Raw genomic sequence first — 15,478 nt, 5'->3', positions numbered from 1 at the left:
TAGAATGTGAAAAAGACAAAAACATATAAATACATCTCATTGAATGATTTGGCTAACATCCTTTCAAGCAATTTACGTGTCATTATCCTTTTCTGGTTGATTTTGTGATTCACTACATTATCCTTGTTTTCATTAAAATAATGGATGTCAATGATGGGGACTGAAAGTCTGCCTTATTATCCCTCGTGTCAGCATCAAGAGCCTCGATCATGTACCATAACTCAACAGTAAGATTTCCCCTGCATTTAAAAAAAACACCACTGTTTAGCAAATCCACATTAAGCTTAAAAATGAATAGTAGGAGTTTGTGCTTTTTAAAAATGTGGTCGGGGCAGTGGGTGTTGCTAACTGGGCCAGCATTTGTTATTCAGCCTTAATTGCCCTTGAACTGAGTGGCCTGCTAAGTCGTTTCAGAGTCAACCACATTGCTGTGGACAGCAGATTTCCCTAAAGGACAGCAGTGAACCAAATGGGTTTTTAAACATGAATCGACAATGGTTTCATGGTCACCATTAGAACTTTGAATTCCAGGTTTTTAAATGATTGAGTTCAAATTCCACCATCTGCCGAATTCAAACCCAGGTCCCCAGAGCATTACCCTCGGTCTCTGGATGACTAGCCCAGTGACAATACCATAGTGTCATTGCCCTCCCTTAGTTCATGCTTATGAGCAGTTCGGTTCAGGCCATCCAAACACATTTTGTATTGAAACTCGTATTGCCACAAATGGCAAGAAACTTTCATGCCATTAGTTAGCGTCAGACTGCATCCACATTCGAAAGGGGGAAAAGGCAGTCTGCCATTGTGCCATCCAGAACAACTGAGTATGTAACTCCTTCCTGTTACAAGTTTCCTCCTCCTTTCTGCTGCTGCCTCCATTTATAACAGATAATCTACACAATAGACTCACCTAATGTGGTGGTATGATTAGCATAGCTGCCTGCCATTGGTGCAGAACACCGGCTTACCATTGGCCCTGGTCGGTCATGTGCCTCTTGACCGGTTGGTTGAGACCAGTCATGTGACGGCTCCCCGATTGGTCGAGAGGCTGAGTTAACCCCACCTCCAGGGCGGGTATAAATACCCAGTACTCCCGGCGGTCGTCCTTCTACTGTAATCGACCGCAGGGCTAACATCTAGCAGATTACAGCCATACTTTTGTCCAGCAACTCGTCTCGCATTCAATTGATGGTACATCACCTATTTCTAATCAGTGGATGTGGATACTGGAAGGACAGCCCTTGACATAATAATTATATATGAAATCCTGGATCAAGTAGGTTTTCATTGATAGGATAACTGACCAGTGTTATGGGCCAGGGCTACCTCTGGGCTACTATCGCCCAACTACGTCCTACCCAGAAAACTCTAATCTCAACAATTACCACCTTATTTTAAAAAAAAAATCATGTAATTCATTATAGATTGTAATGTAATAATCTTTATTATCACAAGTAGGCTTACATTAACACTGCAATGAAGTTACTGTGAAAAGCCCTAGTCGCCACATTCTGGCGCCTGTTCGGGTGTGAGGGAGAATTCAGAATATCCAATTCACCTAACAGCACCTCTTCCGGGACTTGTGGGAGGAAATCGGAGTCCCCGGAGGAAACCCATTCAGACACAGGGAGAACGTACACATTGAAATTGTTATGTTGACATTTTAATAAAACTGACCTCAAGGTAAGGTGAGCAAGGCACTGTACTTTCAGGACAAAGTGTTTCCAATCATCAGCACTGCCCAGTTATCCGTTCATTGATGCTTAATTTGGGTTCCATCAGAATCACTCGATTCAAACATATATACATGAGCTGAATTACAGAGGTAAGATTGACTGCTCCTAACTTCAAGTACATAACTTGGTGTGGCACAGAGTCCTAGCAAAACTGAAGTCAATAACGATATGGAATTAGCAAATACATTTCAATTGATAATTGTGAGGTATTATATTTTGGTAGGAAGTATAAGGAGGTCACATATGCTTGGATAATTGGTGCATAAACGAGGTAGGGCAAAGGGAACCAGGCACACAAATGCACTGTCTCTAAATTAAGTTACATAGGTTGATAAGGCTATTTGAATAAGCAAAACAAGCACTGGGTTTTATTTCCAGCGGGATGGAATTGTATAGCAAAAAGGTTGCCAGCTGGAGAGTCAGAAGGAGCCCAAGTTAGCTCTTTTAGACAAGGGCTGCAGAATGAAGTGCCACTCGGGCACTTCTCTTCCCCAGAAAGCAGTGGGGGCTGGGTCATTGAATTTATTCAAGGCAGAGTTAGACAGATTTTTGATAAACAAGGGAGTCCAGGTATGGGGGAAAGACCGCAAACTGGAGATAAGGCCATAACCAGATCAGCCATAATCTAATTTCTTTTTCTTTTTTTAAATAAATTTAGAGTACCCAATTCATTTTTTCCATTTAAGGGGCAATTTAGTGTGGACAATCAACCGAGCCTGCACATCTTTGGGTTGTGGGGGCGCAAACGGGGAGAATGTGCAAACTCCACCCGGACAGTGACCCAGTGCCGGGATCGAACCTGGGACCTCGGTGCTGTGAGGCAGGAGTGCTAACCACTGCCACCGTGCTGCCTTTGCCATGATCTCATTTAATGGCGGTACACGGTCAAAGGGCCACAAATGGCCTACTCCTGCTCCACTGTTAGAAGCAGTTATCTGTTGGCTGATTGGAGGATTTCATCATCGTAAACTTCATTGTAGTCTGCATTGTATTGGCCCTCCATCTCAGTCAGTCAGGACCAACGCTATTATCCTATTCCGTCAGATTTTTGACAACGCTACTGTAAGATTCAAAGATCTTCGATGGCCTGCCATTAGACGTTTCAGATCTGCATATTTCAGAGGCATTGCCTCAACGCATTCATTGATCTAACTCAGAATACAACTTTGGGAGCTGCAAAAATTGAGTTCCTACCTCTTGTTCCACTTGTTAAACAGGAGAATGTGAACCTATTTATTTTCTCCAGTTCTGTGCGTAAGCAAAGGTGTCTTTGAATTATTTTTAAAGTGGGTTGTGACGTGTTTCCCCAAGCCCTTAGATTGTGTAATCCAATTTAATAATAACTCACAGTAAATATGTGTTATTATTAACTTATAAGGTTAGTTTATTCACATTCAAACCTGGAGGGTAAGTGCTTACAAGCACACACACACATACAGTAAGGATGTATAGAAAAGAGGAAGATTTACAGCTATGGGCAACAAAGATAAAGGAACCACCAAAATGAATATTAGTTCAAGTGATTTCTAGAGTCCAAGAACGCAAAGTCGAAAGGATATTTCCTTTGTGGATGCATTTCTGATCGGAAATAGCAACATGATTAATTCTGAAACAAAGGACTTTGCAGCATGATGAGCTTTCTGTGCTTAGGCCACTTGGCAGGCATTGATCTGAGACTTTAAAAATCAAGTAGGTTTCGGGGAGTTGACAGATGATGGCCAGTGCTTGGTTAGCTGGGCTGCTCGAGATCTTTCCAGTCAGTGTTAAAACAGCATCTGAGGTTTTCTCAATTCTCAAAGGAATATAGAGGTTTCAAAATGGTCACTCAAGTTATGTGACCTTCTTACTCAAATGATTTCAAATGGGATGTTTATCTTGTATCTGGAACTGGCTTTGGTTTCAGGACTGTTAGTGTCTCTTAGTTTTTGAAAGAGTTACTATCCATGTTGAAGTGCTTGTGTCAGGAAGCCATTGACTAGACAGACCTTCTGACTCCACTGGAAATGTAAATTTATCAGAATGCAAATGATGGCCAATGACCCCCTCAATGGTCCTCTACTGAAAAGGACCCAGACAGTCCAAGGTGTGAGACGCCTATTAACAACTCTGCAGCCACAGTGCGTCAATATCTCCTGGTTTGAGATTCCACAATGATGAGCTCTTGTAACACTTGTTGGTAGCTTCTAAAACAAAGGACCAATCCTGTGGCCATATGGCTTGTAACAACCATCTTTTTGACTCAACAGAAGTCCATTTAAAAAAAGCAGAAACTAATTAACTTTTGATGCACATATTTTAAATTTCTATTCATGTCTTATTGACACAAGTCTGCATCCATTTTCCGAGTATTTTGAGACGAGCCATAACATACTGTGGAAGCCCAGGGCTCCAATTGTATGTGTTTGTGTGACAGTCAGTTAGTAAAACAACATTACATGACAATATGCTGGCCATGAGCTCGAGAGAAGCTTCCGACTTTATCATCTCTCACTCTTTCATCATTACTCAGTCCGTCGAAAGTTTTTTGATCTCATAGTGAAGGAATAAGATTGTTTTGGGTCATCATTCATGTACTTTTCTCTGACTGGACCCCATCCATCCCTGCAAGCACGGTCAACATTGTAAGTACATTGAAAGCTTCTGTTGTGCATAACAGTAATGTTGGTTGACTTCCGCAGATCGCTTTGCAGGTCTTCTATCTTTTCCTTAATATCCTTCTACAAGCTGGGATTTCCACCAATGGCAGAAAATATTTTTGTTGTTCCCTCACATACATAGAACATTACAGCACAGTACGGGCCCTTCGGCCCTCGATGTTGCGCCGACCTGTGAAACCATCTGAAGCCTATCTGACCTACACTATTCCATTTTCATCCATATGTCTGTCCAGTGACCACTTAAATGCCCTTAAAGTTGGCGAGTCTACTACTGTTGCAGGCAGGGCACACCCCGACTACTCTCTGAGTAAAGAAACTGCCTCTGACATCTGTCCTATATCTACCACCCCTCAATTTAAAGCTATGTCCCCTCGTGTTGGTCATCACCATCCGAGGAAAGAGACTCTCACTGTCCACCCTATCTAACCCTCTGACTATCTTATATGTCTCTATTAAGTCACCTCTCAGCCTTCTCCTCTCTAACGAGAACAACCTCAAGTCCCTGAGCCTTTCCTCGTAAGACCTTCCCTCCATACCAGGCAACATCCTAGTAAATCTCCTCTGAACCCTTTCCAAAGCTTCCACATCCTTCCTATAATGTGGTGACCAGAACTGCACGCAGTACTCCAGGAGCGGCCGCACCAGAGTTATGTACAGCTGCAGCATGACCTTGTGGCTCCGAAACTCAATCCCCCTACTGATAAAGGCTAGCACACCATATGCCTTCTTAACAGCCCTATTAACCTGGGTGGCAACTTTCAGGGATTTATGTACCTGGATGCCGAGATCTCTCTGTTCATCTACACTACCAAGAATCTTGCCATTAGCCCAGTACTCTGCATTCCTGTTACTCCTTCCAAAGTGAACCACCTCACACTTTTCCGCATTAAACTCCATCTGCCACCTCTCAGCCCAGCTCTGCAGCTTATCTATGTCCCTCTGTATCCTATAACATCCTTCAGCACTATCCACAACTCCACCGACCTTCGTGTCATCTGCAAATTTACTAACCCTTCCTTCTACACCCTCTTCCAGGTCATTTATAAAAATGACAAACAGCAGTGGCCCCAAAACAGATCCTTGCGGTACACCACTAGTAACTGAACTCCAGGATGAACATTTGCCATCAACCACCACCCTCTGTCTTCTTTCAGCTAGCCAATTACTGATCCAAACCGCTAAATCACCTTCAATCCCATACTTCCGTATTTTCTGCAATAGCCTACAGTGGGGAACCTTATCAAACGCCTTACTGAAATCCATATACACCACATCAACCGCTTTACCCTCATCCACCTGTTTGGTCACCTTCTCAAAAAACTCAATAAGGTTTGTGAGGCATGACCTACCCTTCACAAAAAAGTTGCTAATCAACTTGTTCTTTTCAAGATGATTATAAACCCTATCTCTTATAATCTTTTCCAACATTTTACCCACAACTGAAGTAAAGCTCACAGGTCTATAATTACCAGGGTTGTCTCTACTCCCCTTCTTGAACAAGGGGACAACATTTGCTATCCTCCAGTCTGCCGTCACTATTCCTGTCGACAAAGACGACATAAAGATCAAGGACAAAGGCTCTGCAATCTCCTCCCTGGCTTCCCAGAGAATCCTAGGATAAATCCCATCTGGCCCAGGGGACTTATCTATTTTGACATTTTCCAAAATTGCTAACACCTCCTCCTTGTGAACCTCAATTCCACCCAGCCTGGTCGACTGAACCCGAGTATTCTCCTCGACAACATTGTCTTTCTCCAGTGTAAACACTGACGAAAAATATCCATTTAATGCTTCCCCTATCTCCTCTGATTCCACACACAACTTTTCACTACTATCCTTGATTGGCCGTAATCTTACTCTAGTCATTCTTTTGTTCCTGATATACCTATAGAAAGCCTTAGGGTTTTCCTTGATCCTATCCGCCAACGACTTTTCATGTCCTCTCCTCGCTCTTCTTAACTCTCCCTTTAGGTCCTTCCTGGCTAACTTGTAACTCTCAAGTGCCCTAACTGCGCCTTCATGTCTCATCCTAACATAAGCCTTCTTCTTCCTCTTGACACGTGCTTCAACTTCCTTAGTAAACCACGGTTCCCTTGCTCGACAACTTCCTCCCTGCCTGACAGGTACATACTTATCAAGGACACGCAGTAGCTGTTCCTTGAAAAAGCTCCACATTTCGATTGTACCCATCCCCTGCAGTTTCCTTCCCCATCCTATACATCCTAAATCTTGCCGAATAGCATCATAATTGCCTTTCCCCCAGCTATAATTCTTGCCTTGCGGTATATACCTATCCCTGCCCATTGCTAAAGTAAACATAACCGAATTGTGATCACTATCACCAAAGTGCTCACCTACATCTAAATCTAACATAGAACAGTACAACACAGAACAGGCCCTTCGGCCCTCGATGTTGTGCCAAACAATGATCACCCTACTCAAACCCACGCATCCACCCTATACCCGCAACCCAACAACCCCCCCCTTAACCTTACTTTTTAGGACACTACGGGCAATTTAGCATAGCCAATCCACCTAACCCGCACATCTTTGGATTGTGGGAGGAAACCGGAGCACCCGGAGGAAACCCACGCACACACGGGGAGGACGTGCAGACTCCGCACAGACAGTGACCCAGCCGGGAATCGAACCTGGGACCCTGGAGCTGTGAAGCATTTATGCTAACCACCATGCTACCGTGCTGCCCCATGCTAACACCTGGCCGGGTTCATTACCCAGTACCAAATCCAATGTGGCCTCGCCCCTTGTTGGCCTGTCTACATACTGTGTCAAAAAACCCTCCTGCACACACTGCACAAAAACTGACCCAGCTATAGTACTCGAACTGTAGTATTTCCAGTCAATATTTGGAAAGTTAAAGTCCCCCATAACAACTACCCTGTTACTCTCGCTCCTGTCAAGAATCATCTTTGCAATCCTTTCCTCTACATCTCTGGAACTATTCGGAGGTCTATAGACAACTCCCAACAGGGTGACCTCTCCTCTCCTGTTCCTAACCTCGGCCCATACTACCTCAGTAGACGAGTCCTCAAACGTCCTTTCTACCGCCGTAATACTTTCCTTGATTAACAATGCCACACCCCCCGCTCTTTTACCATCTTCTCTGTTCTTACAGAAACATCTAAATCCTGGAACCTGCAACAACCATTCCTGTCCCTGCTCTACCCATGTCTCCGAAATCACCACAACATCGAGATCCCAGGTACCAACCCATGCTGCAAGCTCACCCACCTTATTCCGGATGCTCCTGGCGTTGAAGTAGACACACTTCAAACCAGCATCTTGCTTGCCGGTGCCCTCTTTCGAGCTTTTAACCCTATCCCTGACCTCACTACTCTCAACATCCTGTACACTGGGACTACAATTTAGGTTCCCATCCCCCTGCTGAATTTATTTAAACCCCCCCCGAAGAGCAATAGCAAATCCCCCCCCCAGGATATTGGTACCCCCCTGGTTCAGGTGAAGACCATCCTGTTTGTAGAGGTCCCACCGACCCCAGAATGAGCCCCAATTATCCAGGAAACCAAAACTCTCCCTCCTGCACCATCCCTGTAGCCACGCGTTCAACTCCTCTCTCTCCTTATTTCTCACTTCGCTAGCACGTGGCATGCGTAACAACCCAGAGATAACAACTCTGTTTGTTCTAGCTCTCATCTTCCACCCTAGCTCCCTGAATTTCTGTCTCAAATCCCCATCTCTCTTCCTACCTATGTCGTTGGTACCTATGTGGACCATGACTTGGGGCTGCTCCCCCTCCCCCTTAAGGATCCCAAAAACATGATCAGAGACATCACGAACCCTGGCACCTGGGAGGCAACACACCAACCGTGAGTCTCTTTCGTTCCCACAGAACCTCCTGTCTGTTCCTCTAACAATGGAGTCCCCAATGACAAGTGCTCTGTCCCTCTTCTCCCTTCCCTTCTGAGCAACAGGGACAGACTCTGTGCCAGAGACCTGTGCCCCATTGCTTACCCCTGGTAAGTCGTCCCCCGCAACAGTATCCAAAACGGTATACTTGTTATAGAGGGGAACGACCACAGGGGATCCCTGCACTGCCTGCCGGTTCCCTCTCCCTCCCCTGACGGTAACCCATCTACCTTCTTCTTTTACCTGAGGTGTGACTACCTCCCTATAACTCCTCTCAATAACCCCCTCCGCCTCCCGAATGATCCGAAGTTCATCCAGCTCCAGCTCCCTAACGCGGTTCTCGAGGAGCTGGAGTTGGGTGCACTTCCCGCAGATGTAGTCAGCAGGGTCACCCGAGGTGACCCTTTCTTCCCACATTCTGCAGGAGGAACATTCAACTGCCCTAGCCTCCATTCCCACTGAACTAACTTCCCAACTACTGAAAACTAAAAAAAACAAAAAGAAAACTTGTTAGTTTAGCAATCCGACGGACAGAACTTTTTTTTTTGGTTAGAGGAGGAGGATGGGTGGGAGACACTACGTAAGTAGTGTTTCGGGTAAAGCTGTCACTCGAGAACAGCCCCTTCACAAACCACCTTCAACCTACGCTGACCGCACTGCACGTATGCAAATCTCCCCGGAACAGCCAATCAGAAGCTCTGCTCTGCTGCCCTCTGCTGGATGCTTGCCTTCCCTCGAACTCCTCGCGTCACTTGCGCAGGTACACCTTCAACTTACGCTGACCGCACTGCACGTATGCAAATCTCCCCGGAACAGCCAATCAGAAGCTCTGCTGCCCTCTGCTGGATGCTTGCCTTCCCTCGAACTCCTCGCGTCACTTGCGCAGGTACACCTTCAACTTACGCTGACCGCACTGCACGTATGCAAATCTCCCCGGAACAGCCAATCAGAAGCTCTGCTCTGCTGCCCTCTGCTGGATGCTTGCCTTCCCTCGAACTCCTCGCGTCACTTGCGCAGGTACACCTTCAACTTACGCTGACCGCACTGCACGTATGCAAATCTCCCCGGAACAGCCAATCAGAAGCTCTGCTCGCTGTCCTCTGCTGGACTACCTAGAGTACTAAATAATAAAGTGGGGGGAGGGGGTGGAGCTGTCCTGCAATCCAGTAGATTGCATTCTCTCATTTGAGGAAAATTGATGAATCCTTTGCTGATCTTCCCAAGACAACTCAGGTATTGTAGTTTACAGCTGTTCATTTGCTATAATCGATCCTGATTCCTGGAATAGTCAGGTGTGCAAGAGTTAAAATGCACATTTTTGCAGTTCCAGGAAATTGTTAAATAAAGGACTTATCGTTGTACTTCATTAAACTTAAAAACATTAATTAACAATGTACGAACACTTTGTGAGTGCTGAAACAATGATTGCCAAGCTGTCTGCAAAAATCAGTAACAGAAAAGTAAAAATATTCTGACACTTACAGTTACAATAATGCATGGGAACAAGTTGGTGCAAAAGTCATCATCCAACAACCTCTGGAAGGTGGCATCTTTTTCCACGACTAGCACAAATTTAGCAGCAGAATTTAAATCTAAAAGGTTAAGGTAAATTGACACACAAACCTAGACATTATTGTTGGGAGATATTGATAAATGAATGCGCGTGCTTCTGTCCTCTATTGTAGCATTAATTCAATTAAAATTGGCATGTCAACATCTGCATTATAGTTATGTACAGGAGCAAAACAATCAATGGCAGGACTTTCGAGGCTAGAGATACTGTGCTAATGGGTTGTGCCCCTTTGATTTTTAGGCCCTGCAATTATGCTCTGTGTGGCGCTAACAATTGCACACAAAGACTCGAATCAGTACAAGAGAGGCTTTATTACAGTGAGATGCTATTCCTTCGGCTGCAGCTGTAGAATGGCATCTCAGGGAAACTTATGAATATGTATACTGCTCCCTGTGGGCAGAGCTAGCCGGCAGGGGCTTACCGGAAAACCTGTGATACAGGTACTGTCGTACATCCCCTAATGCAAGCACACACATATATACAGTGGTAGATCACCACACTCTGGGGTTTTAAAATTTGTTATTTCTTGGCTTTCCATCCCTGCTTTACTATTTTCCTGAATCCATTCATTTCTTTTACATTTCTTTGTTTTACCTCCTTGATTCATTTTAAAATTAGCAGGCTTGATTCCTTTTAAAATTAGTGGGTTATGTCTCTGTCAAACAATAGATGAAATAATTTCATATGAAATAGAGAAAAATGTCAAATTAATATTAAATTTACAAGAAAAGGAAGTCTATTGATATCACATCATGCAATAAATAACCTAAGATCGTATCACACTGATAAATCAATTATCAAGCTATGGTACTACAAACTCAGTAGATTCTATAATAATGTTAAGTCCTAAATTACGTGGTTGCGTTCCTGATTGTGACTTTAAGTGACATGATTTAAGTGAATCAGAGGTTCCCATAAGCATCAATTTTAAAAACAGAGTTAAATTCCCTCAACTAAATATAAAACACATACACAATTTAAAAATTGTCATGGCCGCTTTTTTTTAATATAAATATTTTTATTCTCCTTTTTCACATTTTCTCCCGTATTTACACCCACCAACAATAAACAATAATCAGCAACAAATATGTCAAACCTCATAACAATGAAAATGATCCCATCCTCCCACCAACCCCCAAACATCAGCCCGCATGTTTACATAAATGACAAAAAGGAATCAGGGATTACCCAGTCATCCTTAATATACACAGCCCCTCTCCGCCCCCAACCCTCCCACCCATCCTCCCCCAACTAATGTTCAATGTTATCCAGTTCTTGAAAGTGCATAATAAATAATGCCCATGACTTGTAGAACCCCTCCGAGCTTCCCCTCAGTTCAAACTTAACCTTCTCAAGGGTCAAGTATTCCAACAGGTCCCCCCGTCATGTCAGGGCACATGGTGGAAAGGCTGCTCTCCATCGCAGCAGGATCTGCCTTTGGCCGATCAACGAGGCGATATCTGCCTCCGCACCCGTTTCCAACCCTGGCTGGTCCGACACCCCGAATATGGCCTCCCGGGGACCCGGGTCTAGTTTCACGCGCACCACCTTGGAAATTACCCCCCCCCCCCCCCCCCCCCCCCCCCCCCCCCCGCAACGCTCACACACATCTTCGACTCGTTCAAACAATCGGCTCATCCTCGCCCTCGTGAGGTGCGCTCTATATACCACCTTCAGCTGTATCAGCCCCAACCTCGCACATGAGGTGGAGGCATTTACTCTCCGGAGCACCTCACACCAGAACCCCTCCTCAATAACCTCTCTCAACTCTTCCTCCCACTTTGCTTTGATCCCTTCCAGTGGTGCCTTATCCTCTTCCAAAATAGCTCCGTACACCGCTGAGACTACCCCCTTCTCCAGTCCCCTCGTTGTCAGCACCTCCTCCAGCAATGTGGAGGCTGGTCCCTCCGGGAAGCTCGGTATCTCCTTCCTGGCAAAATCCTGAACCTGCATGTATCTCAGCATTTCTCCCTGCTCCAGGCCATATTTCATTTCCAAGTCCCTCAATCCTGCAAACCAACCCCTAAGAAACAAATATTTTAGCGTCTTAATCCCCTTCTCTTCCCATTTCCAAAAACTTCCATCCCACTTCCCTGGCTCAAATCTGTGGTCCCCCCGAATCGGCATTTCCCTTGACCCTGGCCCCAACCCGAAGTGTTGGCGAAACTGCCTCCAGATTTTCAATGAAGCTACTATTACCGGACTCCTCGAGTATTTACCCGGAGCTATCGGGAGCGGCGCTGTTATTATTGCTTTCAGTCCCGACCCCCTGCACAAACTCTCCTCCATTCTGACCCACTGGGATTCAACCCCTCTGACCCAGCCCCGCACCTTCTCCACATTCGCCGCCCAGTAGTACATCAGGTTCGGTAGACCCAAACCCCCTGCCTGCCTTCCCCTCTGTAGCAGCACCTTTCTCACTCTGGCCACCTTCCCTCCCCATATGAACGAGGTAATCCTTCCCTCAATTTCCGTGAAAAAAGCCTTTGGCAGGAAAATCGGTAGGCATTGAAAAATAAACAGAAATCGCAGCAACACATTCATTTTAACCGCCTGTACCCGACCCGCCAGTGACAAAGGGAGACCATCCCACCTTGCCAGATCGGCTTTCACCTTCCCCACCAAACTAGTGATGTTGTACCTGTGAAGCCTCCCCACTCCCAGATACCTAAAGTGAGTCCCTGCCCTACGGAATGGCAGCTCCCCCACCCCCGTCCCCTGCCGAGACACCACAAAATACTCACTCTTGTCGAGGTTCAGCTTGTGCCCCGAGAAAGACCAAATACTCGCAGTAGCTCCAATATTCCTCCTATCGACGCGCTCGGCTCTGACACATACAGCAGCAAGTCGTTGGCATATAAGGACACCCTATGCTCTACCCTCCCCCGCACTCTTCCTTTCCATGCTCCCGAACTTCTTAATGCGATGGCCAACGGCTCAATTGCAAGTGCAAACAGCAGGGGGGACATAGGACATCCCTGCCTCGTCCCACTGTGGAGAGAAAAGTAGCTTGAGCTGATATTGTTTGTGCTGACACTCGCCTTCAGCTACTTATACAGTAGCTTTACCCAGTTCACAAATCTTGGTCCAATCCCAAACCGCTCCAGAACTGCCATCAGGTACCCCCATTCTACCCGGTGAAACGCCTTCTCAGCATCCAATGCCACAACCACCTGTTTCCTTCCCTTCCGCCGGTGCCATAACGACGTTCAAAACCCTCCTAATGTTCGAAAACAGCTGCCTCCCTTTCACGAACCCCGTCTGATCCTCACCTATCACCTTCGGGAGGCACTCCTTCAGCCTATCCGCCAATATCTTCACCAGTACTTTTGCGTCCATATTCAGAAGTGATATGGGCCTATACGACCCACACTCCGTCGGATCCTTATCTTTTTTTTAGCAACAGTGAAATCGATGCCTGCCCCAAGGTTTGTGGCAGCACCCCCTTCCCTATCGCCTCTTCAAACATCCCCACCATCAGGGGTGCCAACTTATCCTTGAATTTTTTTATAATATTCTACCAGAAACCCATCCGGCCCTGCCAACTTCCCCAATCGCATCCTTTATCTCCTGCTCCACTATTGCGCCTTCTAATGTAGCCCTGTCCCCCTCCCCAAGCCTTGGGTACTCCAACCCATTTAGAAATTCATGCATCTCACGGTCTCCCCCGGGTGGCTCTGATCTGTACAACCTCTCATATAACTCCTCAAAAACCTTGTTAATCTGCTCGAGCCACCACCAACTTCCCTGCCCTATCCCTCACCTGAAGAATTTCCCTTTCCGCTGCCTGCCTCCGGAGCTGACCTGCTAACATATCTCCGCCTTATCTCCATGTTCATAAACTGCACCCCTTGCTGTCATGGGCGCTTTTAAGGTATTTCATCAAATCTCAGCTGGGCACTTGTGCCAACATTGGGAGAGCTATCTCACAGACCAGTCAATCAAACACCTGACATAGTCATATTCATAAAATCATTCCTTACAATGTATCAGAAACCAGCATTATCGTCCCTGGGTATGCCCTGTCCCATAGGCAGAGCATGAAACTTTAGAATTCATACAGTACAGGAGACCATTCAGCCCATCGAGTCTGCACCGACCCTCTGAAAGAGTACCCTAACTAGGTCCACTCCCCCACCGTATCCCCATAACCCCCTAACCTGCACATCGTTGGACATTAAGGGGAAATTTAGTATAGCCAATCCACCTAACCCGCATTTCTTTAGACTGTGGGAAGAAATCAGAGCACCCGGAGGAAACATACGCAGACCCAGGGAGAAAGTGCAAACTCCTCAGAAAGTCAACCAAGGCTGGAATTGAACCCGGGCCCCTGGCGCTGTGAGACAGCAGTGCTAACCACAATGCCACTGTGCCGGCCTGAGCAGACCCAGCAGAGATGATGGCACAGTGGTATACAGTTGGAAGGGAATTGTTCTGAGAGTCCTCCCCATTGACTCCGCCCCCATGAGGTCTCATGGCGCCAGGTCAAATGTGGGCAAGGAAGTCTCCTGCTGATTACCATGTGCCCCCTGCTCCTCAGCTGAAGAATCAGTGCTCCTCCATGCTAAACATCAATTGGAGGAAGAACTGAGGGTGGCAAGGGAATAGAATGTACTCTGGGTGGGGGACTTCAATATTCATGACCATAAAGGGCTCAGTAGTACCACCAGAGATTGAGCTGGTTGAGCCCTAAAGGACACAGCTGCCAGACTGGGATTGCAGCAGTGATGAAGGAACCAACAAGGGGGAATTACATACTTGACCTCATCCTCACGAACCTGCCTGCTGCAGATGCATCTGCCCATGACAGTATCAATAGGAGTGACCACCGCACAGTCATTGTGGAGACAAAGTCCCATCTTCACATTGAGGGTACCCTTCATTGTAGTGTGCAGCACCAATATGTTAAATGGGATAGGTTCAGAATAGACATAGACATTCAAAATTGGGCTTCCATGAGGCTCTGTGGGCCATCAGCAGAAGCAGAATTGTACTCAACCACAATCTGCAACCTCATGGCCTGGCTTATCCCCCACTCTACTATTACCACCAAGCCAGGGCTTAAATCACGGTACAATGAATAGTGCAGGAATGCATGCCAGGAGCAGCAGCAGGCATATCTAAAAATGAATTCTCAACCTGGAGAAGCTACAGCACAGGACTACTCGCATGCCAAACACAAAAGCAGCATGTGATAAGACAGAGCTAAATGATTCACTGGATCAGATCTAAACTCTGCAGTCCTGCCACATCCAGTCATGAATGGCGGTGGACAATTAAACAACTCACTGGAGGAGGATGCTCCACAAATCAGTGCAAAAGTTCAAGCAGACGCATTTGCAACAATCTTTAGCCAGAAGTGCCAAGTGAATGATCCATCTTGGTCTCCTCTTCAGGTTTCCAACATCACAGGTCATCAGCCAATTTCAATTCACATATCAAGAAACACCTGAATGCACTGGATACAGCAAAAACTATGACCCTGACAGTATTCTAGCAATTGTACTGAAGACTTGTGTTCCAAAGCTTGGTTTTCCGAGCCAAACTGTTCCAGTAAAACTGCAACAATGTGGAAAAATGCCCAGGTATGTCCTATCCACAAAAAACATGACAAATACAACCTG

At 46.0% G+C, this 15,478-nt stretch overlaps 1 protein-coding gene across 4 annotated transcripts in view; it reads right to left on the bottom strand.

Moving 5' to 3' along the window:
- Window positions 1-15,478, bottom strand: part of spo11 (SPO11 initiator of meiotic double stranded breaks) — a 109,695-nt gene that overhangs the window by 30,766 nt on the left and 63,451 nt on the right. For all 4 annotated transcript variants that reach the window (XM_038802924.1, XM_038802926.1, XM_038802925.1 and 1 more), the window contains one exon: window positions 9,764-9,873. In XM_038802924.1, the coding sequence (XP_038658852.1) occupies window positions 9,764-9,873 (110 nt within the window). The remainder of the gene's footprint in view (window positions 1-9,763; window positions 9,874-15,478) is intronic.

The sequence above is a fragment of the Scyliorhinus canicula genome, chromosome 7 (assembly GCF_902713615.1).
Source record: "Scyliorhinus canicula chromosome 7, sScyCan1.1, whole genome shotgun sequence".
NCBI lineage: Eukaryota > Metazoa > Chordata > Chondrichthyes > Carcharhiniformes > Scyliorhinidae > Scyliorhinus > Scyliorhinus canicula.
Note: the sequence above shows the minus strand (reverse complement) of the source record. Positions and strands in the feature narration are given on the sequence as shown.